A 22819-nucleotide genomic window follows, 5' to 3' on the forward strand; every position below is an offset into this window, starting at 1 on the left:
GAGAAGAGTTGAGGGAGAGAGAGAGAACAGAAAGCATGTTAATTGAGAGGCGTCGTACAGAGGAAAACGGAGGAAGAAAAAAAACTGGGTATTATCGAATTATTTGTGTAAAATCTTCGGTTACGTTTCGCGGGCACCCAGCAGGCCACCCCACACGCCGTACAAACGACGACACAAAAACGGTGAACTTGGATGGAGGGGATTTTTCGAGGCAAAAATAGTCTCCTGAATGATTTACATAATTAAGACGGAGCTTAAAATAGCTTTCCACAACTCGCTTCGCTGACACAACCAGCATCAGGGGGGAAATCTGCAGCGAGAGAGAGAGAGAGAGAGAGAGAGAGAGAGAGAGAGAGAGAGAGAGAGAGAGAGAGATACCTTCCCTACCGTGAGTCTCCCTAATAATAATTATAACAATGTGCGGCACGGGGTGGGTAGGTTTCGAAATGGCCTACCCGAGAGGCCTACCACCCACCGCACGCCGGCTGTCTGTGTGTGCTCTATCCGTATATTCATACGATCTTAGTGTGAATGACCCGACGACGCGGCGGCAGCTTCGTCAGCTGAACCCGATTCATTCATAACTTCTCGACGAATTACGAGACGATCACAGCAGCACATGCGGCTGTACACACGGCCGTGGGGACCGCGCTCACGAATCCCGCGTGTTCTCCCCCCTTAACCCATTTCTAACATTAGTCACATGCACTGGGTACTGAGACTCACAGCGAAACGCAACACCGTAGCCTATAATACTTTCTTCTATTTGACATTTATCTTGTTTCCTTTCTTGCCCGTTAACCAAACATACATCAAGATGTCGTCAGGAGGAAACTTGGCGATCATAAGCCCTTGGGATTCGAGGAGGCGGGCACACTCGCTCATTCCCCCCGCCGGGGGATGTGTACAGAGCTTCGTCACTAACAAACACACTATCTTCTTCCTAACGTTGCCGCCGGTAGGAGTAGCAACACTTCGCTTATCGCGCTCCCCCTGTGCTAGATTCTTGCCTCCGTGAAAACCATCACAGGAAGCCATGAAATGGATCGCGGCAAAGGAGAAGAGCCCTTCTTCTTCTTCTTCTTCTTCCAATACAAGGTATGTGCCCTCCCTTTTGGGAAGTATTTGATAACCAACAACTATGCGCACTGTAAGCCACATAATAACAAACAAAAAAAAAGAAAAGAAATCGTTGAAATAAATCATTTTCACAGTCACAAAACGGGGAAGGTGTGCGCGTTAAATTCACAGTGAACTATGAATGAAAAATAGAGGGTTATTGGATTCCGGAGAATGATCACGTGTTGAGCTGCTGTTGTCTGTAAGCGGCAATCATAGTGTACACATGGATATGGATATCCTACCTGTCCCCTCGCTAACTATAAATGCTGCATCGTCGTCTGTCGTAGCCATGGTTCCTTGTTTCGCGCTCACTAAACTCGTATTCACATCGGCACCGTGTGCGGTTGCACAGCAGAACATTGCGAGCAAGAAAAGGTATAGAAAAGGATAGATGTCACGTGCACTACTACTGCTGTTCCTTAGCAGCTTCCACCGCCACCGTTTCCAGAGACTGGTGCGATTCCGTTTCTTCTCTATCCAAAGGTACAGGATCTCCAGCGAATGATGGTTGCTGCGCCATCGCCGTTGACTGCTGGTGCACTGGCTACTACTGCTTTTCTCATTTGCACTACCACCACCACCATCACTACTAACACTACTGCTATAAGTGCCACTCTCACTGGGCTCACTATGATTAATGCTGCATCCTAAGTGTTGTTCATAATTTATCGAGCACTCTTCTGCCGCCCCATCACTGTTAAAACATGCATCGGCACTGCCAAAATGTCTTCGAATTTTCCGCTTTTTTATGGCATTCCACACCGAGTACGAGTGCCGAATAGATCCGTTCCAAAGGGTTTCCCAAAAGGGTAAGCTAGGCAGTTTCGTAGAATAGTTTTGAAGCTGCTGCTCCTGCTGCTGCTGCTGCTCAAACGCCGCCGGCAACCCTTTCTCGTCCATTCTGTAATCGCGCTGAGGTAAGGACTCCATCATAGAGACCTCTTAGCTGCTCAATATGTTTTCTACGTCACATCAGCACGACGAAACGCACTCTCTATCTCCCCGGTGACTGTGATCGTTCACTAAATTTCCGATTTCGAGCCGTTGGTCCAAGCCATAGCCCACTAGAGCGATCGCCTAGCCCGCCAATTGTTTGGTACACGTCCCATTTAATGCTTTTTTGATTTCACATGGTGGGCCGAATACATGTTGTGTGCGGTGGCGTTGTCGGGGAGCAACATTTTTTGGCATCATTTTTGGCATCCATTAAGCTGGTTCACACACTATCATCTGCCACTGGATGTTTCCACTACCCACACACACTCACTACGAAAGGGATGTCTTCACGTATCGCCGCACTTATGCACGAAGGCAAAGGCGACCACAGACCCCACTGGAACGCACTGTCGCTTGCTAACAGCCGCCGACGACCGTTGACAACTGTAGTGGATGAACATTTTCTAATACGCAATAACAATACTTCCACGCGCTTCCATTTGCTGCCACCACCACTGAGCTGATTTATCACATTCCTCTGGTCTACCAGCTGTTTGCACAAACGAATAAGAGGTCCTTCTCCAACCGCACAGACTGTCGCTGTGTCGCTTGCCGAATCGCATTCACGCATTAAGTCCTAAAAAGGGGAGAAACAAATTGAGAAATTAATATCAGCTAATTAATTCCACCAACTTATAGTATTATGTACTACAAACAATTGCAAAACGAACGACTAAAGAACGACGCCAAACGGTCCCGCTTATTACCACGTCTATCTGTCTCGTCACTTATGCGGCATAACCGATTGTAGTCTGCTGAAGGTGGACGTCGGTAAAGACGCTAGGCAATCACAACAACAGTTGCCACCGTACACACTGCTGCAGCAGTCGAAACCAACAGCAACAGAGGAGAACGAACCAGATATCACGGTGGTGTAGAATTCGATAATTTGCTGAGATGCGCTTCCTCGAATGCGCAAACGCCCAACCGTTCGCCGCCGTCTATCTCTTGAGACAATCTCGAATTGGAGCACGAAGCTTCACCAAATGCACCAAGACGCTTCTTCCCCTCGCGCGAAAACGGAACCTGGAACCTCGGCTCCAGACACATAAGCAAAAGGTCACTAGCTAAACGTTGCGCTTCCACGATATTAAGGACACAGAGGGGGTCTATCCGTTTTATATTTCTTTTCCGGGTTGTACATTACGTCGCCAGACTAACTCGCAGTACATAGAAGAGACCAAAATCTTAGTTTTTCTTTTTTCACTACCAGTGACACGCTCTCGCGTACTGTTGGAGCCGCTGACGGATAAACGTGACGGAATAAAGTATGATTTCGAATGACAAGTCGCATTGCTGAAGGGCATATCATGCTGGCTCATGGTCCAGCCTCATTTACGCATTGCAAACGCACATTAAACAACATTAAAAGCTAACCGTGATAGCCTTCTTTGGGAGGGCGCGGGGGGCGACAGACAGTCGCGAGAGATGAAAAGACATTAAATACACCAAAGCGACGGTGATAGCGCCGTTCATACACTCGACGGCGTAGTAGTACGCGTAGTAGTAGTAGTAGTGGTAGTAGTAGCGCCGCTATTTGCAATAGTAGTGGTAGTAGTTGTAGACACGTTACGTTACTATAAATTGTCATTCTACGTTCTACGATATGCGGCCCTCACACTTGCCTTATTGCGTACTACTACAACCCACCAGACACTACGCCGTATTCTACTCCTGAGAATGTTACTGTTTTCACGTTCCAAATTAAAACCCGACCTTTGCACTGCTCGTCCGGTCCATGTTGAGAGATAAAAGGTAAACAAGGAATATATATTCCGAGCCGAGCTTTCGCAGCGCTATCGCGGTGTACGACAGCTTTCCACGGAAGTGGCTGGCTGGATTCACACGTGAAGCTCACTTTTTCATTCATTGCTCTCCCACCGTGAAAACGCACCGCCATCAAGGGGTTGTAGTAGTAGTAGCAGCAGCAGCGGCGACGAGCGTACTACCATCGTACTACACACCACTCCAACGCAACGCAGTGTTGGTAACATCGCCCCGGGGGTCGCCGCCTTCGTCGTCGTAGCTAGCGGAATGCGATGCTTATCACAGGACACCCACTACGCACCCACCCTGCGCGTTCCCAACTTCCCCAGCTCGCCTTGCTTGACAGGCAGCATATTTGTTCACTCTGGGGCGGTTGCTATGTTTCCGAATTCATGCTTCACGCATCACCTTGGAGAAGGCTTGGAATTTGGCAACACGGCAGCAGCTGGAGGCGCGTTGCCCGGATATAACTGTCTACTAGGATCGTAATACACACCTTTTCGCCGGCCACAAGCAGCAGGTGAAATGATGAGAGACGGGGAGAGAGGGAGAGAGAGATTAAGAGAAAGCTGAAGCTGGCGAGGAAAAATGAAACATCGAAAGATAGCAAGAGAAGAGCAAGAGCAGAGCGAGGCTGTGGGCGAGGTGCGTGTCCTATTTTCAACGGTTTTGCGTATGCGTACACGGTGGAAAAATAATCGATACGACAAGCGAAGCGAATGGGCGAAGGGGAAGGGGGGGGGGGGGGGGGGGTGGTGGAACGATCGACAACAAACTTAACGGGCGACAGAAAATGTAGAAATGAGAAGGCCAACACACTAACAGCAGTGCAAGGTGGTAGTATTGCCAGCATATACAAGAGCATATGCGCCGAGAGCACACACGAAAATCGATCCAGACTTTCCATCCAAGCCTTCCTTCTTCTCCTCCTCTCCACGCTCTTCCGTAGCACCGCATCCGAGTGGCGCTTGTTATCGGACACATTCACGTTGCAAATTATCCTGACCTACCTCACACGTTTATATATAAATATATACATACACACCGTCTCTCTCTCACACTCGCTCTCTCTCTCTCTCTCTCTCCGTTGCTCACTGCGATTCGGTGTGTGACTAGACCGCGAATCCCACTAAATGCACTCGTCGCGATGCAGCAACGCGATCAACGTTTTGCATTTCTTGGTATCATAGCAGCGCTCGCTGTTACTGCAACTTACACAACAACAACAAAACACGGACGTTGTAATTTGAAAAAAAAAACTCACTGCGCTGCCCACCCACCTAGCAACTACGGATTGCTGGGATGTTTTTTCTTTTTTTTTTTTTTTCGCGGTTACACCCACTCTGACCTTTTACTTAGAAATGATCAATTTTCTGCGGATTTTCTCATTACCAACGGTTGTTGTGTGTACTACTGCACGTGTCGTAATTGCCACTGTGGTGCGCGCACGTTGCACAGCTTTTCGACCACTCATTTGATTAGATAAACCCTTTTCCCTCTACCATACTCATGATGCCGGAGGCAAATATAAAAGGGTTAATACGTTAGTACTACGCAATGAAAAGCGATCAATTTACTACACTATTCGTCACTCGTTGATAATCTGACCATCAATAGAAAACAGACCAATCTAACTGTTAAAATACTTGGTAAACTTTCAGCATAAAAGTATATGAGAATATATTGGACGCGGTGTAGAATGGATACGCAATTTCTGAATTTCGCTGGGGGGCCTTATTCTGGGTCTGGGGAAGCGAAAACAGAGAACGAATTAGCCACGAATAAGAGTGGAGCGTGAAGAGCAACACCAACTGGAAGCAGCGATCCTCATTGCGCGATGATGACCTTCGAAAAGAAGCAGCAGCTATGATCGCTCCCAACCTCACCCAAACCCTTCCTTCTCCTTCCTTCTTCCTTTATTCCTCTGAGGTGGTGAACGGTGGTGAGTGGAAATCGTGAATCCTTTCTTGCACGAACGCCTTCATAACATTGGACCACACACGCACCCACACGCACGCACACACTTGTCGATTCAGTGGCAGATTATTTCTGGCAAAAGATAAACACGGAGATAAACGCTAGACAAACATACTATGACGTGTAAAAGAACGATTTAGACGAACAAAATCCACATTCACGCTCTCCCGGTTGTCGTCGTTGTCGTTGTACCACTGCTGCTGTTACTGTTGCTGCTGCTGATGGCGATGGCGTTGATGTTCGCAAACAACTCAACCAACCAACCGACCGACAGGTGCGAGCACGATTCTACGGGATTCTGGTGTTTTTGTTTTGATTACATTCACAGAGCAGCAGAGACAGTAGTCGGCGAGAATCCACCACGATCCCGAGACTCCTCCTTGCCCACTCCCACTCCCCGTCCCATTATCTCCTTCTTTCCTCGGTCTTCCGCAGGTCAGTGGACATGCGCGTTTCAGCGCCACTAGCACCCTCCTCAGCATTACACACCAACACATACGAACGCCAAAAAGACACGCACACACCGCGTCCCCAATCCCTTTTCCTTCCTCCTTTCTTGCTTGACGTACGGCGTATTTTACAAACAGGAAAACGCTAGGACCGGATCTAGGAGGCCAGGAGCGCGGCGCGTGTTGGTTCGGTTCGGTTTTAATCGAAAACAGAAACAGCTCCACCGCAGCAGCAGCAACAAACTGGGGAAGACTGGCGGCAGGATGAAGAGTGTGTCCGCCGCCTTCGTGCGTTTTCAGCGTCAAACGTCGGTTCCAGCACCAACAGTAACACGACAAAAACCGAATATCCGGATGGACGTCGGATTGCTGCTGCGTAAATTGTTGGAGTGCGTCATCATCATCATCAGCCGCCGCCGCAGCTGCCGCCACCGCGCCACACTCTTGAGCTTTGGCACACATTCCAAGGGCCTGCCACACATGCCACAAGAGGACCGATTCGTCACGTTTCCGTGGATACATACAGTTGTGTTCAAAATAATAGCAGTGCCGAACCACCCAGTAAAGAAATGATCATTATTCAAGTATGCGTTGTCTATTCTATCAATCAATCATGTTGGTGTGTAGTGGTGGGATCACTGATAAGATAGACATACTACTTGCACCAAGAATATCATAACTTGCTGATATTTTTGCGAAAAACTGCTGCAACGTCTGTTTTTTACTGTTCAAAATAATAGCAGTGGTGAGTGGTTCTAAGCTATTTTCATTGTTATTTTGTGTTTTAAAAAAATTTCTTTGCACGTTTTGCTTTTCCATCAATCGGTTAATATGTAAAAAGCAAAAAATTAACGAAAGGCAAGACTTTTTTATTTTTACAGCAGTAAAATGGGACCCTCTAACCATTGATCTGATGAGAATCGGAATTTTATTTTAAAAATATGAAAAAGTAAGAAAAGTCGTACTTGCAGGTTCAAGAACTACTGGGATGCTTTGCCAAAATGATCAGCAATGATTTAAAATGGAAAGCGGAGTCAAAAACTAGTGCCGGCAGCGATACAAGTCTCAGAAGACTGGCTGAAAGATAGTGAACATGTCGAGGAGAGATCCAACAATCACTTCCAACAGGATTAGGGATGCATTGGACTTGTCTGCGAGCACAGTAACAGTCAGGGGACGATTAATAGAAGCTAATCTGTACGCACGAAGTCCCCGTAAAGTACCTTTGTTGTCGAATCAACATGTTGCTAAACGTCTTAAGTTTTCAAAAATCCACGTGGACTGGTCCAAGGAAAAATGACGCAATGTTTTGTGATCTGATGAATCCAAAATAGTGTTGTTTGGATCAAAATACCGTCGTTAGTACGTAAGACGTCCATTTGCCACAGAATTTCGACCACGGAATACGGTAAGGACATTAGAACATGAGGAGGCCAATATAATAGTATGGGGATGTTTTTCCTGCTATATTGCCTGGCCATTTTATCGTATACCAGGCATCATAGACTATCATGCATACATCAGAATCCTTGTCTAGGTTATGCTTACTTATGCTGAAGAAGAAATTCCATTGAAATTTTTATTTCAACAGGATAATGATCCTAAATATACTAGTAAACGCGTAAAAGCGTGGATTCAGCCGAAGAACATCGAGGTTACGGAGTGGCCAGCGCCGTCTCCTGATCTCAATTGCATTGAGAATCTATGGGTAGATGTCAAATGTGCTGTTTCGGAAGCAAACCCGATGAAAATGGAAGAGTTTTGGTTCAGTAATTCGTAAATCGTGGGCTGCGATCCGTGTCCCTCGATGTCAAAGACTTGGGAGCTCTATGCCTAAGCGATGCGCCTCTGCAATCAAGAATAAAGGCTATTCTACAAAGTATTGAAGTGGAAAAAACAATATCAGTACCACGGAACCTTTTTTTCTTTCCAAATTTGATATTCTCGAGTGAAAACACTAGGAATGGTGAAACACTGCTATTTTTTTGAACAGCTACTTTTTTAGTTATTTTAAATTGGCCCTTAGTAATGGGCTGATTTTAAAAAGTAAACTATGCATTCTTGTTTAGTTTTGTTCCTTTTTGTATACACAACAAACAGATTTCGAATCGATGCATGAATTATCATTTTATGTTACTTTTTTGCTTTTGAACCAGCCACTGCTATTATTTTGAACACAACTGTACACAGCATGGTGGTGGTTGATGGTAGTTTTTGAGGTTTTTTTTTTTTGGTTTTGCTTTTCGCCGGACGATTGAGCGAGGATTACAACACACTCACAGACACACACGCTACACGCTATTCCCCCAAAAACTGTCCGGCTCGGCCTGGCTCATCCTTTTTTTCATCTATTTTTAACAAAACGGTCGCGGACACATTGTTGCACGGTTGCTGTTGGTGAAGTAGGCCTAGGTCGGTCGGCAGCCATACTTGATTGTTTGCAATCAAAGCAGCTACAGTTAGTTAGGAGGATAGGGGTCCCCATGTGTCCATTTCAGAGCCTACTGTCAGCCTTAAGCTGAGAAGCATTTATCAAATCAAATATCAAATTAATATAAAAAAAAAGTGGTTTAACAAATGGGAGTCGCCAGCGCAAAACATTGGCTAGAACTTTGTTCGAACAACAAATGGGCCACCTGCCCGTTTCGCGACAAGCAAGCGAGCAAGGAAGGGGTGGAATGGAGAGAGGGGAAGCGGGTTGAAAAGGGAAAAAAAGCAGGAGAAGGGGGTCTCACATGGCTGGTCGCTTCGACACGCTAATCTTATTAGCATTGTGTACATAATTAGTCCCCATGCGTGTGAAAGCGAAAATTGAAAAAGAACGAACGAAGGAACGAATGAACGAAACGAAGCAGGCCACGCTTTAAGCAAAAGCCTACCTTAATTAATAGGAAATGTTCCGCCACCACTCATTAAGATTACGCCAAGTGTCTGTTAAACATTAAACGCCGGCAATAAAAGGCAAAAGGACTGACCACCAGCGGGGACGAGGAGAGAGAGAGAGAGAGAGAGAGAGAGAGAGGAGCAACATGAAGATGAAGAAAGGGGTACCTACGGTCGGGGAGACAGAGGGAGACTTCCGGTTGCTTCCGGTTATATTATTTTCACGAAAATTCCTTCCGAAATGCGTGCGTTTCGATTCGAAAAATTCTCGTGCGTGAAACTAACAACTAGATGGTGCCTGGCGTGTAAGAACCTTGGCGAGACCAAACTCCCATGGTGATCCAAGGTCAATGACCTTGTTGTTCCCATCCCCCCGATCGCTAAGATTTTACCCGGGGGGGGGGGGGGGGGGGGCGAGAACTGCTCTGCCGGCACAGTTCAATAACTTTACCGGTGTTGCGCGACCACGTGGTGGTGGTGGTGGTGGTCGTTGGACCGTATTTTTGGTCCCTCATGAATGCGCTCTGCCGCCGCCGCCTGGCGCCTATAGACCCCCTCCACCCCTCCCCACCAAGCAACATTACCACGCAACGGACCATTCAAAAATTCGATGAAGAAATGGGAAAGACTGGCTGGCTGGCTGGCGGTAAATTAATTTCAAAACTCGAGTTTGACGAACGAATATGTGCTGACGTGGTGTGTGCAGAACTGGCCCCAAACGGCACGAACAGGAAGAAGGGCATAGGAAGCAGAATTGGAAGTCAATAAGCGTATTTTGGTTATGATATGTTTTTCATCTTTTCGTTTTTTTTTTTATTTTTGTTAAATATAATCATGTCCCCTTTGAATCGGAAAGGTAGGTGACAGGGAGGCCAGCTAGTTATCACAATCCCCACCCCCCCTCCCCGCCACTCTAGCTATTAGGGCCACATTTTGATCACCCTTTTCCGAAAAAAAAATCGTCCATTTTCCATTCCGGTTTTCAGAGGAGAATGGTACGAGCGCGTGGCGCACGGCGGCCACAACCAACGTTCATTATTTCCACACTTCAGCGCACAATATTGCTACAATTTGATTAGCGTCATCATCATTGGGAATGCGCGCTGACTTCGGTTCCCTTTTTCCCCGGCTCTTCCGACATGAACCGCGCCACGCACTTGGTTCACCTTAGCGGCTTCGACGATGGATCGCCTTGAAAAGCGTTCGGCCACTGGCCACTGATCGAGAAGAACAGGACAGCGAGTGTTGAGTGTGTTTTTTGTTTTGCTCGAAATCAATTTTCATAAAATTAAAACACCCAGTGGTGCATCCGAGAAGGTTGATTAATGATAAGAAATGTCCACTGAGGCACGCAAGACTAGCTGTCTCCTTATGCTGCAGCCAGCCTGCAGCAGTCTGCTGTCGCTGTACAAACATAAACAAATACTTGGCCTACTGTTGCAGTTTGCAGTTGAAATCTTTCTATTTATTGCGCGAGCAACAGCACACCATCCCTTGTGCCGAAGCGATCGCAGTATGCGCCGAGATGCACTCGAGAGAACAGCTTAATATGCTGCGCCGCCTGCTGCTGCTACTGTTGGTTTGATGAACAGTGTTTTGTTCGCTGACGTTTGTATTCGGCTCCGGCTCCTTTCTTCGCAACATCAGCAGTCAGCGGTGGTGGTGGCCACCACTGTATAGAGAACAGTTTGCACTCAATTTGCATTTCCTCTTCCTTCTCCTCCTCCTTTCGTACCCAGCCTGTGCTGCCTGTCTGTCTGTCTTTCGCCTGCCTAAACAGCAGCACCAGCAGCAGACGCACACAAAACGACAACATACCATGCGTCCCCGAGGCACCTACCCCTGCACCCTAGTGGTGGCCAAGGGGCTGCTGCTGCTGCTGCTGAGTGTCTTGTGTCGTGTAGCGGACGCGCGAAGCCGCCGACGCCGCCGGACTGCTTATTCCTATTTTTAACCGAACCGAAGATGCCACCGCAAATGCATGCGCATTTGTTTGTCTCGCATTTTTGTCTCCCGTATTTTCTGCTGTATTATTTTTCTTTCCTCCAACCACCCCACCCCCAGGGGGGGGATTGTCACTATTTTAAGATTTTTTGTTTTGTATGCTGCACCGCGGCTACACCGGGTACTTCTCCTTTCACTTTTATTGCACCGATGCATTGCCCTCCACCCCCCCCCCCCCCCCCCCCCCTCTTGCCGCCATCGGACGGGCGGGGTTCTCTATTTTCCTTTTTGCTTCTTCGCATGTTTTCCCCCTTTTTCTCTACATTTTCCCGCATTGCCAGACGACGACGCGAGAGCGGAGCTCGCATAGCCAGCCAGCCAGCCAGCCAGCCAGCCGACATGTCTTGCTGGTGAGAACCTGGCCGCAGTCGCGCCGGCGTCTATATAGACCCGCAAGGAGTGGAGACCACAAATGCAATTTTACACTTGGGGGTGATTCCCCAGGCATGCTGATAAGATTGCTTGCGCTGTGAAAATTTCCAAATCGCAGCAAAGAAGAACCATTACCATTTGTCAAAATCCTTTTTTCTACAACGGTGCAACAAAACAACAAAGTAGTTCAGTTTCAGTCCACATCGCAAACAAAACTTTTAATGTGCCTCATGGGCAAGGTAAGGGCCACTCCTAGGGGCCACGCACTTACAACAGATGTTATTACCAATCAAATGCATTCAATCGTTGCTTTGACACGCTTTTTGGAGAGCATTTCTGCTGTCGAGTCCTCTCTCGCTCTCGCTCTCTCGAGTCTCGCTCCCTCCCTTTAGAATCCCTCCCTTTTTTCCGGTCAATGACCTCGGAAAGTCGGAGAAAAACGCCGAAACGCCAACTGCGACACGTCATCAACCGCCCTACCGCCACAGCCCTGTCGGTATGGTTCTCTCTCTCTCTCTCTCTCTCTCGCACACACTGTCGGTCTCTCCCCCTTAACCGTTCTTCCCTAAATTCATAACGGAAATAGGTGCGTAAAAGTATGCGCCTGTGTGCACGTGTGTATACACGTGAGAATGCGCGTGTGTGAGGCGGCACCAAGCGACGACGCGCGCGGGAACAGAGAAAAGGATGAGCGGTGGATGGGCTCTGCCGCGATTCGTCTGCTTCCTCTTCCGGTTGTTGCAGCGCAGCTGCATCGAGTAGGGCGCATCGAGTGTGTCCACGATCACGACTCTCCCTTCTCTCCCTTCTCTCTCGCTCTTGCTCACTCTTTCGTCCATTCCAAAGGGCAGATCTGAGGAAGCCTTGCTCTTCCACGCAACGTAACGGTTAAATGCGCCAGATGGCGGTGCATCAAGGCTTGCTGCGTTTGGTGTATTTGTGCTTCACACCCAAGGATGATGATGATGATGATGATGGAGTGCACCCTGTGCGTTAAAACCAAAGTGAACTCTCGCGTCTGGCGGTTAAACCCGATCTAGCGCAACGATGCGCAAATGGTTGCTGCAGCAGCAGCACAGTTCCTGTTTCCAGAATCAACCACCCTACTTTCTCTCTTTCTCTCTCTCTGTTTAACTCTGCCTTCCCTTCTATCTCTCTGTCTGCAACGTTGACCATCTTACTAGGGAGGGATATAACTGGGAATAACACTGAAGAGAGCCCCGGGGGTTCGTATATTGCCATTTAATTGGATTACGTTCGGCGGTGGGATGCTTTGTGCATCACGTGCACCCTCTCCCACAACCCCTGCTGCACCACACTAATTCACACACGCCCTCCTCTCCGTCTAATGTCCGCCATCACGCACGCACGCATCCATTGGACGAAATGACAACAGAAGCGAAACATCTGCCCATAAAAAATGCAAGAGATAGAATTGCAGCAGGAATAGTGCGAAGCCGCTTCAACGCTGGAACAGAAAGCATATCGGGAAGGAACGGACAAATGGTTTTTCCCTTTCCCGAAAAGCTAGAAAAACATAATCCCGCCTCGATTCCTACTTTTCCTACTGATTCTCCTGCCGGCTCTAAATTAATGGCTCCCCGAAGGATTCTGGTTTAATGGTTGTCTGGCTTTACGTGAAAAATACGTGGTTGCGTAGTTGGAGGGCTAAGAACGTTACGCACCTGCCATCGAGAGACGAGAGGACACAATCCTACACAAGAAAATTAATTCAAAATTGAACCTTTTAATGACATATTTTATTGGAAAACTATTCCAATAGCTAGGAAACAGAACTGTATCGAGTTGACATTGCTTTGCTGCAGCTTTTTCCAATCCCAGTACGCTTTGGGCACACGGCTCTAGGATAGAGGGACACGTTATTGCACCAGCGGTTTTTCCCAAGAAACGCAATAATTCTTTAGTATGAGAAACCTATTTCTACAGTTCACTGTAGCGTCCGGGAAAAGGATGTTCAAAATCAACTTCTTCAAAGATGGGTTCTCGACTCCTCCAGGCACGCCAAACATCAGTGACAGGGCCGAGGGTAAACATCATGGTGGAAAAGAGAGAGAGAGAGAGAGAGAGAGAAAGAGAAAGAAAGAAAGAGAGAGGGAGACGAACCGAAGAGATGCTGCCATGGAGAGCGAACGAGACAGGGTGAAAGAGCATCGCGATTGGAAAAGAGCGCGTAAGGAGCACGGGAACAGCCAGGTAGAGAGAGAGAGAGAGAAAGAGAGAGAAAGAGAAAGAGAGAGAAAGAGAAAACGAACAACGAAAGAGAAGGGGGAATATCTCCCCGGGCGTGCGAGAACAACCGGATGTTAAGGGAAAAACATCCAAAACACGCGCGCATGCACGGAGCAGCAACCGGCGGAGAGTAGAGCAGAGCACATAGACGCATAACCAGAGCACACAGGGGGAAGAAGGCGTCCCCTCTTCGCTTGGAACCGGCGTCATACGGCCGCCAAAAAAGCCGACCGACGAGCGACAGTGTCAACGACCTCGTCCCGTGCCACGGCGCGGATACACGAGAACCCGAACCTTGTACAATCAACACACATCAATGAGCGTACAACGACGACGACGACGACGACGGTGAACGAGGGCGAGTGCTTTAGAAAAAATACTTCCACTCCCAGCGGAAAGGTGCGTAGTTTTTTTTTTTACTGAAATTTCGCTTTAATTCCAGTTAGAGTAATTTCCCGGAGAACTACAATTGTTGGTTTTCTGTAGCGATTTTTAAAGAAGCCTTCTAGTGTATTATGGTAGCTTTCCGCCTGATAAATAGTTCATTCAACAAATAACGAAGGACGACCATGACCATGACGTATTGTACTCACCTTTTACGGATAGCAGGCGGCGATGGTTTCGTCGAAATTAATCGAAGCACGCGATGATGGGTTTACGGCGTTCAAACGCACCCAGGACAGCTGATTGCTTGTCACAACTTTTCGTTTTCTTACTCTCAAGTTTGCACCATTTGCTTTCGATTGCAGCAGCTAGCGCGGTAGTTTTGCCTTTTTTATGGCCCCGGGGCACCGGCGAATGATTCATTCGCTGCCTCGGATGACACAATTAATGCCCTGCAGAACACACAAACACGCGCGCGATAAAAAAAATGTTCTGCTGAATTGTGCTGGCTACTGCGATCTGTATGATGAAACGGATACATTAGCGCATCTTCATGCGGGATATGTGTGTACGAACGAGGTAAAACGAGGGAGGTTTCAAGTAAACATGAAAAGATATGGCATTTACAGCATCAACCACAGCATTGCACAACCTGATTGCTTTCCAGAGCGAGCGAGAGAGAGAGAGAGAGAGAGAGAGAGAGAGAGAGAGAGAGAGAGAGAGAGAGAGAGAGAGAGAGAGAGAGAGAGAGAGAGAGAGAGAGAGAGAGAGAGAGCGACTCCGAATGTGTTCCTCATATTTATGCGTGAGACGCGGTGGTTCATACAGGGCCATTTGCTGGCACCAGGCATGATGTTTTTATCACGCTGCTCCGTGTGTCTCTCCGTGCTGCTGGCCGTGGCGTGAAATCATACTAACCAACCACCACGCACAGTGCATTCATTCGAATACCCATACCGCGCGCCACCCAGTTTGTGGTCTTTACGTGATTTCATGATTTGGAAGTTCTTGGAACTTTTGCAACAACAAAAAAAAAACATATATGGAAGACGGACACGATGTGGCGATATCGATATCGTGTGATACCCGCGCGACATGACCAAACGGAGCCCCCTCCACAACACACCGCACCGCAGCATGCCATGCTCACACTTCTCCAAGTAGGCACTGACCTGCACGAGACATCCAAGTCGGCGGGACCACCAGCAAGCCACGGTATGGCTCGTTTCGGTGCTGTGCCGTTCCCCTCCGCACCGTTAGCGAATAATTTACTGCCCCAGACCCGTTTCCAAAGGTCAGCACCGCGGCACACACGGCGTTGTCACAATTGACGTTGTGGCACATGATGACCGGTGGCGATCGGGACTCCGAAAACTACGACCTTCGCCACCGTGAGTTACCGCAACGCGCATTCCTCCGGCAGCCACCACATAATAGTGTGGCTTCCAAGAAATTCCGACCGGAATTGCGTACACACGCGGACCCCCCCCCCCCCCCCCCCCCCCACCCATCACGATTCATGGCTATTCTCTATTGCGCAATGGGGAGCAGAGAGCAGTCGTCCACCGTCGTCGATCTTTATCTCGGAGCCGCCTCGTTCTCGAAGTTGCCGCCGCCGCCGCCACCATTAGGCGCCAGGCGCCTAAGAAAGAGGTTGTTGTTTTGCTGTTGGTGCCTCAACGCACACATACACCGGCACGCGCGCGCGCGCGCACACACGTACGGATGGGGTGACGAGTGCGCTCAAATCAACAGATAGGAGAGCGTGCGCACGCCCGCGTCCCCACAACACATTGCATACCACCACCCTGTGCCCCTCTCCCGGACATTGGGGCTTGAGGCTTGATAAAAGAAGAAAAATAAAAGTCCAGAGCGCGAAGAGCATACAACACAACACCTCCTTGCACCAGCAGTGACCGCACGAACGGAACGGAGAGCCCTGGACTGATCGCCGACAAACAACCCCTTCTCAGGCCTCCCCCCGTGTATGCTCCCCTCCTTCTCCTCCTCCACCACGATGACGTCACAACGCGCTGAACAACGGTCGATAGCCGGGGAGAGAGCAGCAAGCAGTGGGGTTCACCAGTTCGATCATAACAGGTTATTGCAATGCACGTGTGTGCGTGGGGCGAGGTGACGGTGGGTAGTATGTTTGCGGAATTGTAAATTTACTTGGCTGGCGTGCACAAACAATTATTCAGCAGTTCAACGCAGCGACACCAAGCGGAGTGTTGACACCAGGGCGCACTGCTGGATGGATGGCTCCATTGCGGTCTGACGCAATGGTGGCGCGACCATTTCCGATTCGTCGTCCCATCTCCATCAGTTCCCGCGTGTGCGCCCATCGCGCTCGATAAGCACCACACGCACGCACGCACGCACGCACGCACGCACACGCTCTACTTTGGCCGCGGATTTCCCGCGCGAAGAGTCCGGGGACAAACCCGCCTTCGCGAGTAGTAGTACACTACTTTCCTCGGAGGAATGTATAGAAAACAAACACGCCGCTCTCCCTCCCCACCCATGGTGCGCTTATCATGGTGCTGGGATGGCGGTGAAGGCGCTGCCGGTCGGTGGGGTGGGACCGTTTTTGCTCGACACAAATCGACACACGGCTGATAAGCGGATGATGGTAGCAGTGTGGTGGTACCGGTCCCAGTCCCGATCCCGGTGACATTCCTTCCATCACACTCCAGTGTTGTACAGCTGTGAACTGTGCGATGGTCGGTGGCTTCCGGCCACCGTGAGTAGGGCCGTTGCGAACATGTGTTAAACATCAGCCAGCTACACTTTACCCCGTAGACACTTTGCGTCATCGTCTCGTCACGAGGATCACTCTGGTGGCCAAGTACGCGGTGGCCCGATTATCAGATACAAATGGAACCCATTCCCGTGCCGCCTTTCTTCCGGGTATCATCTCTAGATGGTCAATTTTAAATTTCATGACGGCTGTTTGTGACGTTGTTCGCATAATTCCTTCAATTCACCGGCTCGCTGGAGTAGTAGGCTGTAGTAGCTAATTATGCTCTTCTCTGCAATCCAATCCAAGGAGCCTTGTACTCCTCGGGGAGCCTTGGGGCATCGTATACATCGGCGGTAGTACTACGAGGACGACCGTACAAACCGGCGAGCGACGTTTGGGTTCTCTCCCATTCATGATCTTGTTCTCTAGTCCTTTTCATTCTCGGTTCCCTAGAACGACAGAGCGAGAGCGCACCACGGTGCACCAGTGAGTATGGTGTGGAAAGGGAGAAAGAAAGAGCCCACACTGTACGACACTGTGGCGGCCATAAGCCCCAATCTGAAACAGCATCATGAGACGACCTCCATTGATAAAAATACTCATCGTCGCATCGCGTGTACGCTGCCCCCGACAACACAACACACCACAGTGGATCCGACCAACAAACAACATCATCGTCGTCGTCGTCGTCGTCATCATTATCAGGCGCTCGCTGTGGCGTTGTTTGGCGTTCTTCCAATCAACCAACAACTTTACATCTGTGGCTATGGCGATGAAACACCATCATGCCACCTCGCCAGATCGCGGGGCAAGAGCGAGAGAGCATTTTTTCAATCTAAACTGACAAACTCCCGGAGTCCGGGCAGTGACAAGATCCAGTAGGCGCTTAATTCGGACCGTCGCAACGCGCAACGGGCGCTGTTCCCCCACCAGGCCAGGCCTACTACCATCGATAGCTCGGAGTGTGTATTGCGCACCAAACAGCTCGCAAGATTCCATTTATCGGCCGTGAGCCGCGCAGCCTTCTCCAAGTTGTTTGTTTCATCGGGTCGCATCACATTCGGGTGGGAAGGGCAGGCGCAGCGAAGAACAAATCACGCTCCGGGGTCGGGGCGGACAAATAGAACGCACGGTTCTGAGTATCTTCCTTCCCCATTTCCTCACTTCGCCGCTCTCTCTCTTTTTCTCTCTTCCGTTCTGTGGCGGAGCAAAGGACGTGGTGCGTAGTGTTGGGTTGGTTGGCCGCGCTTCGGCGACGACGACGGTCGCCCTTCGAACCCATTCATACAGGCGGGGCGCACAGAAGATCCCATTTTTATCGCCTTTCAAACGCGGGCCCGCTTGCGACGAAAACAACTCCAAGCAAGCGACGACCGCGTCGACTTTCACTAACACACCGACGCTCTCCTTTCGCGCACGCACGCACACACACGCGCGTAGGCACGCACCACGTTCGCATCTCACGCACACGCGAACCGAACCCGTGCCGCTCGTCTTCCGGCGGCGAACTAGCTTTCTTTCTGCTCAAAATTCCTTCGCCGAACGTAGAACGCACGTTTTCGAGCGGGGGCTGCTGTTGGCGCGTCATTTGCTTTTCTTCCTCTCAACCACCAACAACGACAGGATCGGAAAAGCCTTTTACCACAAACCAAACTTGCACTCGCGGATGGCCAACTACTTCACACAAAACAAACGCACGCGTCGCGAAGAAAACGAGCAAGATGATGACGACGACGACGTCGGGACCGGATCGGTGGCTGGCGGATGGTTGTTTGTTGCGTTCGGCGGAGTCGTTCCCTCGCGCACCTTTTGCACCTTTTCTCCCTTCCACTTCTGGCTCACTCTCGCTCACGGTTGTGCCGCACAGACACGCGCACTCGCTCTCGCTTCCTCTCTTTCTCTTTCTCACTCTCTCGCCTTCTATCTCGTTCCATTCAATGCGTACCGTACCGTGGGCCAGTAAACATCACTTTTTCCAAACTTCACGCTAACCAAACATTCCACACCGACGCCCGCTTGCCAGCGTATTTCCTTCTCGCTCGCTCATCCAAACATGCGTATCTCTGGCTCACTCGCACTGCTGCACCCAGGGAACACCGTTAGGAAGAGAGACGAGGTGAGGCCATCTCTGTCGCCCTTTGCGCACTTTTCGCTCCAAATTCCAAACACTTCTTCTCACTCACTCCACCGCTATCCTACGACCCTTCCGCACAGGCTCCTTCGATCGCGGCAACAACGTGGACGACGATGGCACTTCTGCGGCCATTCACGGTGACGATGCTTTACATTTTCTTAAGGGGGCGCTTCTTCCCGCTACCGGCCAGGGTGACACGCCCGCATCCTGGTCGCACTATCTTCACACACTCGCGCTTTCCCTCTGCCCTGGGTGGCTCCACCACCAACCAACCGCACCATTCAAAAACCGGCGCCCGAACCGGTCCTTTCGAAGTGATGCGCTCAGATCGCACTGCGCGGTTATTCTCGGCCATTACCCGCGCTCCCGTACACTTCCACTCCTTTCCGTTTGATCATTATTTATGAAGAGCGCCATCGAACTTGCACGACACGGAAAACATCTCCACTCCACTCTGATGCTGCCCCTCTCTTGGGCGGGGTGATCCCGGCCCAGCGTACTACGATCGTGCACTTCACTCAAGAACGATTCCTTCTTCACTGGCTCTAACTTTACCTTAAACTCTTAATTTACCGAACGCAGCAAGTTCCGCTGGTTTTTCACTCCGACGACGGCTGGTTTTTGGTTTTCATACCACGGCACGGCACGCTGTACCGCGGGATTGCACGGTACGATTGCGAGTGTGAGTGAGAGAGAGGGCACCTGTATTTATAGCCGTTTCCATATCGGATGCCGAACGTACGCTGCGTTGTGTACCACGCGTCTCTATGGCCGTTCACACACTGGTTGCGGACCGGAGCGGTGCGTACTTTGTGGGTCATCGCTGTGGGGCGTACACTAATACATTCACGAAAAAAAACGTAAAAACAAAATAACAAAAGCATTTATATTTTTCCAAAGTCTGTTAATGCCCTACCGAAGCGAGAGGAGCAACGCAACGCTTCGTTTCGCAGCCAGTGTGTGAAAGGTTTAACGCCCGTTGCACGCCCGTGGGCTGCTTTGCTCGAGTTCGCACAGGTTTGGATAGTGCTCGACGCCGGCAAACTTTTGGTGAGCTTCGAGCGGTTAGTTGGGTTTTAAAAGAGATTTTTAGCAAAATTGTTGGTCAACAATCGTTTGAAACATTCAAAATCGGATTGAGAGAACAAAGGTGAGGCGAACAAATCATCGACCTGCTGGAAGCGACCCCTTTCCTAATTGTTTACAACGTGGTTTTGGTTGAGGATCGCACGCCAGGGGCCTCAATTTCTCACCAGCCAAGGGTCAATATCAATCAATAACCATCAATTAATTTCCGCCGTGTTCAAAGTTTTCACATGGTCCAAGTTTAATTCAATTAAGCGTGCATTTACCTTCAATTAAGTGACCCAGCGATTGCGGGCACTTTATTGGAATCAACTTGGTCAATATTTTTGTACTGGTCGGAGGGTGGTTTAAGATTGCACCAATCAAACCAAAACATTAACTACAAAAATCGGAGTGTAATTTTATTTAAAATTAAATTCGAAAGCCAGCTAGAGCTGACCGTTGTAGTGTTCAACTAGAGCTGACCGTTGTGGTGTTCTGTTTGACATGACATTCCCCCTCTCTTTCTCGCTCTCGATTGGAGCTCTCTCGCTCAGTTGCCGGAGAAAAACACACTCGATGAAAAATGCTGCAAAAGTGTATTTATTTTGTTGATATATCTTATAAATAATATTTCTAGAAGTCGTGAATCGATCGGGACCGAAAATGTGCTCGTTGTCGCCAGAGAAACGCAGCAAAGCAGAGGAATTATCCCGGGAATGATGAAAAGCGCGAGCGGTCGAACCGCAGGCTGCCAGGGTAATCCTCGGAGCGTTGGTGCGGTGGTGCGGAAAGAGATGCTTATACATCGCAAGAAGTACGGGTCAGCTGGGAATGGGATGATGGGTGTGAGGAATGGTGTGGTTAGCTTTGCGCAGTGGCGATATCGTAACCAATGAGGTACAACCGAGGTGCGATTATTGCTAGTTGAAAACTAATACCAATACCCCGCCTTGGGGACGTGAAATACCGTCCGCTATGGCAATTTTTGCAAGCTTCGAAAGAGGCGCCTAAACAAACACACAAACTCCCCGACGTCAGTCGGTATCTCGTGGCAGTCGATACCAATCATCCGTGGCCCGCTGGGATCGACATGAGATTCTGGTTGCTCAAAAATGCTGAGAGAATGGCAGCGGAGAAGGTCAACAAACAGTTAACATCACCGACGGATGGTGGAATCTCTATTCTGCGACACAATGCATGAGACAAACCACTCGTGTATTCTTTGATTCAATTAGCATGTCAACTTGGCTACATGAGAAACATGCCGGTCGGAGTTCGACATTTGATTGATTAAATCGATTGCCGTGAATTGTCTACAATTGGCCACCGCATTCCTCGGTGTCCGACAGAGACTCCCGGCAATGGAATGCGTGTACCTGATGACGTCCAGATCCGGAGTCGTTCGGAGTGGCAGTACATTTTGCTGGGTGTTTGGCGGCACCGGAGAGACACCGCCTGCCTTGCTGGCTGGCTGGCTGGCTGATGGGTCTCTGTAGCATCCACTTTGTTCTTGCTATGAAATTCGGGATGTGCGCGGACGCACTTCCCGGCTACCAAAAATTGCGCATACGAGTTATCCACATGAGGGATAATCGCAGGGGTCAACCCAACCGAAGTGCAATGGCAGGGCCTCGCCCTGGGGGAACCGCCTTCATGATCACGGTAACCCCTATACCAGGTAAGTATGCTTTCTTCACCGCTCGTCTGCCCACCCCATTCCGCCTCTGCACGCACCGATTGCGATTGTTAGCGTGCTCCGAGCCGCAAACTACGCTATTTTCAACGCTCTTTTACCCGCAAAATCGCAATATTTCTCGGTGCCAGCCGCTGTTCCTTAGTGTTTTGTTGCTGTGATCGATTATGGCGGAGGGGTCATCGTGAAAAGGAGCATTTCTGTGTTTCTTTTCCTGAAAATCTTTCCTAAAATCCCCGGCTTTTGGTTGCGGTTTTTACTTGCTTCGTTGGAGGGTAACGTCATCAACTCTCCTCTCTCTCTTTTTCGAAATGTTCGCTTGCTCTCCCAAAACAGAACCTTGCACCACAGCACATTTGTAAGGCTTTCATTGTTTCTCCCTTGCTCTGACACGTATACTCGGGTAGCAAAGAGCACCATCGAAAAACGGAGAGAGAGTGCTCTTGGTGGAAAACAAACCACAACAACCAAACCAGCAAGCAAAAGCCGGGGATTTTAGGAAAGATTTTCAGGAAAAGAAACGCAGAAATGCTCCTTTTCACGATGACCCCTTCGCCATAATCGATCGCAGCAACGAAAACACACTAAGGAAGTGCCTGGCACCGAGAAATATTGCGATTTTGCGGGTAAAAGAGCGTTGAAAATAGCGTGATTTGCGGCTCGGAGCACGCTAACAATCGCAATCGGTGCGTGCAGAGGCGGAATGGGGTGGGCAGACGAGCGGTGAAGAAAGCATACTTACCTGGTATAGGGGTTACCGTGATCATGAAGGCGGTTCCCCCAGGGCGAGGCCCTGCCATTGCACTTCGGTTGGGTTGACCCCTGCGATTATCCCTCATGTGGATAACTCGTATGCGCAATTTTTGGTAGCCGGGAAGTGCGTCCGCGCACATCCCGAATTTCATAGCAAGAACAAGGTGGATGCTACAGAGACCCATCAGCCAGCCAGCCAGCAAGGCAGGCGGTGTCTCTCCGGT

At 49.5% G+C, this 22819-nt stretch overlaps 1 protein-coding gene and 3 non-coding genes across 6 annotated transcripts in view; 2 read left to right on the plus strand and 2 right to left on the minus strand.

The window, feature by feature from the left end:
- LOC126578581 (insulin-like receptor) overlaps positions 1-19756 on the minus strand; it is a 30524-nt gene extending 10768 nt beyond the window's left edge. For 2 of the 3 annotated variants that reach the window (XM_050241284.1, XM_050241282.1), the window contains exons 1-3: positions 19637-19756; positions 14414-14723; positions 1365-2695 (exon numbers count right to left, since the gene is read on the minus strand). In XM_050241284.1, coding sequence (XP_050097241.1) covers positions 1365-2055 — 691 coding nt within the window. In that variant the 5' untranslated portion in view covers positions 2056-2695; positions 14414-14723; positions 19637-19756. The remainder of the gene's footprint in view (positions 1-1364; positions 2696-14413; positions 14724-19636) is intronic. The other variant, XM_050241283.1, reaches the window with a different exon arrangement.
- A 1256-nt stretch (positions 19757-21012) lies between these two features.
- Positions 21013-21153, plus strand: LOC126579359 (U4 spliceosomal RNA). The gene has a single exon (XR_007608429.1). It is a non-coding gene; the product is annotated as a U4 spliceosomal RNA (small nuclear RNA).
- Positions 21154-21671: 518 nt separating this feature from the next.
- LOC126579358 (U1 spliceosomal RNA) lies at positions 21672-21835 on the minus strand. The gene has a single exon (XR_007608428.1). It is a non-coding gene; the product is annotated as a U1 spliceosomal RNA (small nuclear RNA).
- A 741-nt stretch (positions 21836-22576) lies between these two features.
- Positions 22577-22740, plus strand: LOC126579369 (U1 spliceosomal RNA). Its single transcript, XR_007608438.1, has one exon. It is a non-coding gene; the product is annotated as a U1 spliceosomal RNA (small nuclear RNA).
- Positions 22741-22819: the final 79 nt, after the last annotated feature.

Source organism: Anopheles aquasalis, chromosome 3 (assembly GCF_943734665.1).
Source record: "Anopheles aquasalis chromosome 3, idAnoAquaMG_Q_19, whole genome shotgun sequence".
Taxonomy (NCBI): domain Eukaryota; kingdom Metazoa; phylum Arthropoda; class Insecta; order Diptera; family Culicidae; genus Anopheles; species Anopheles aquasalis.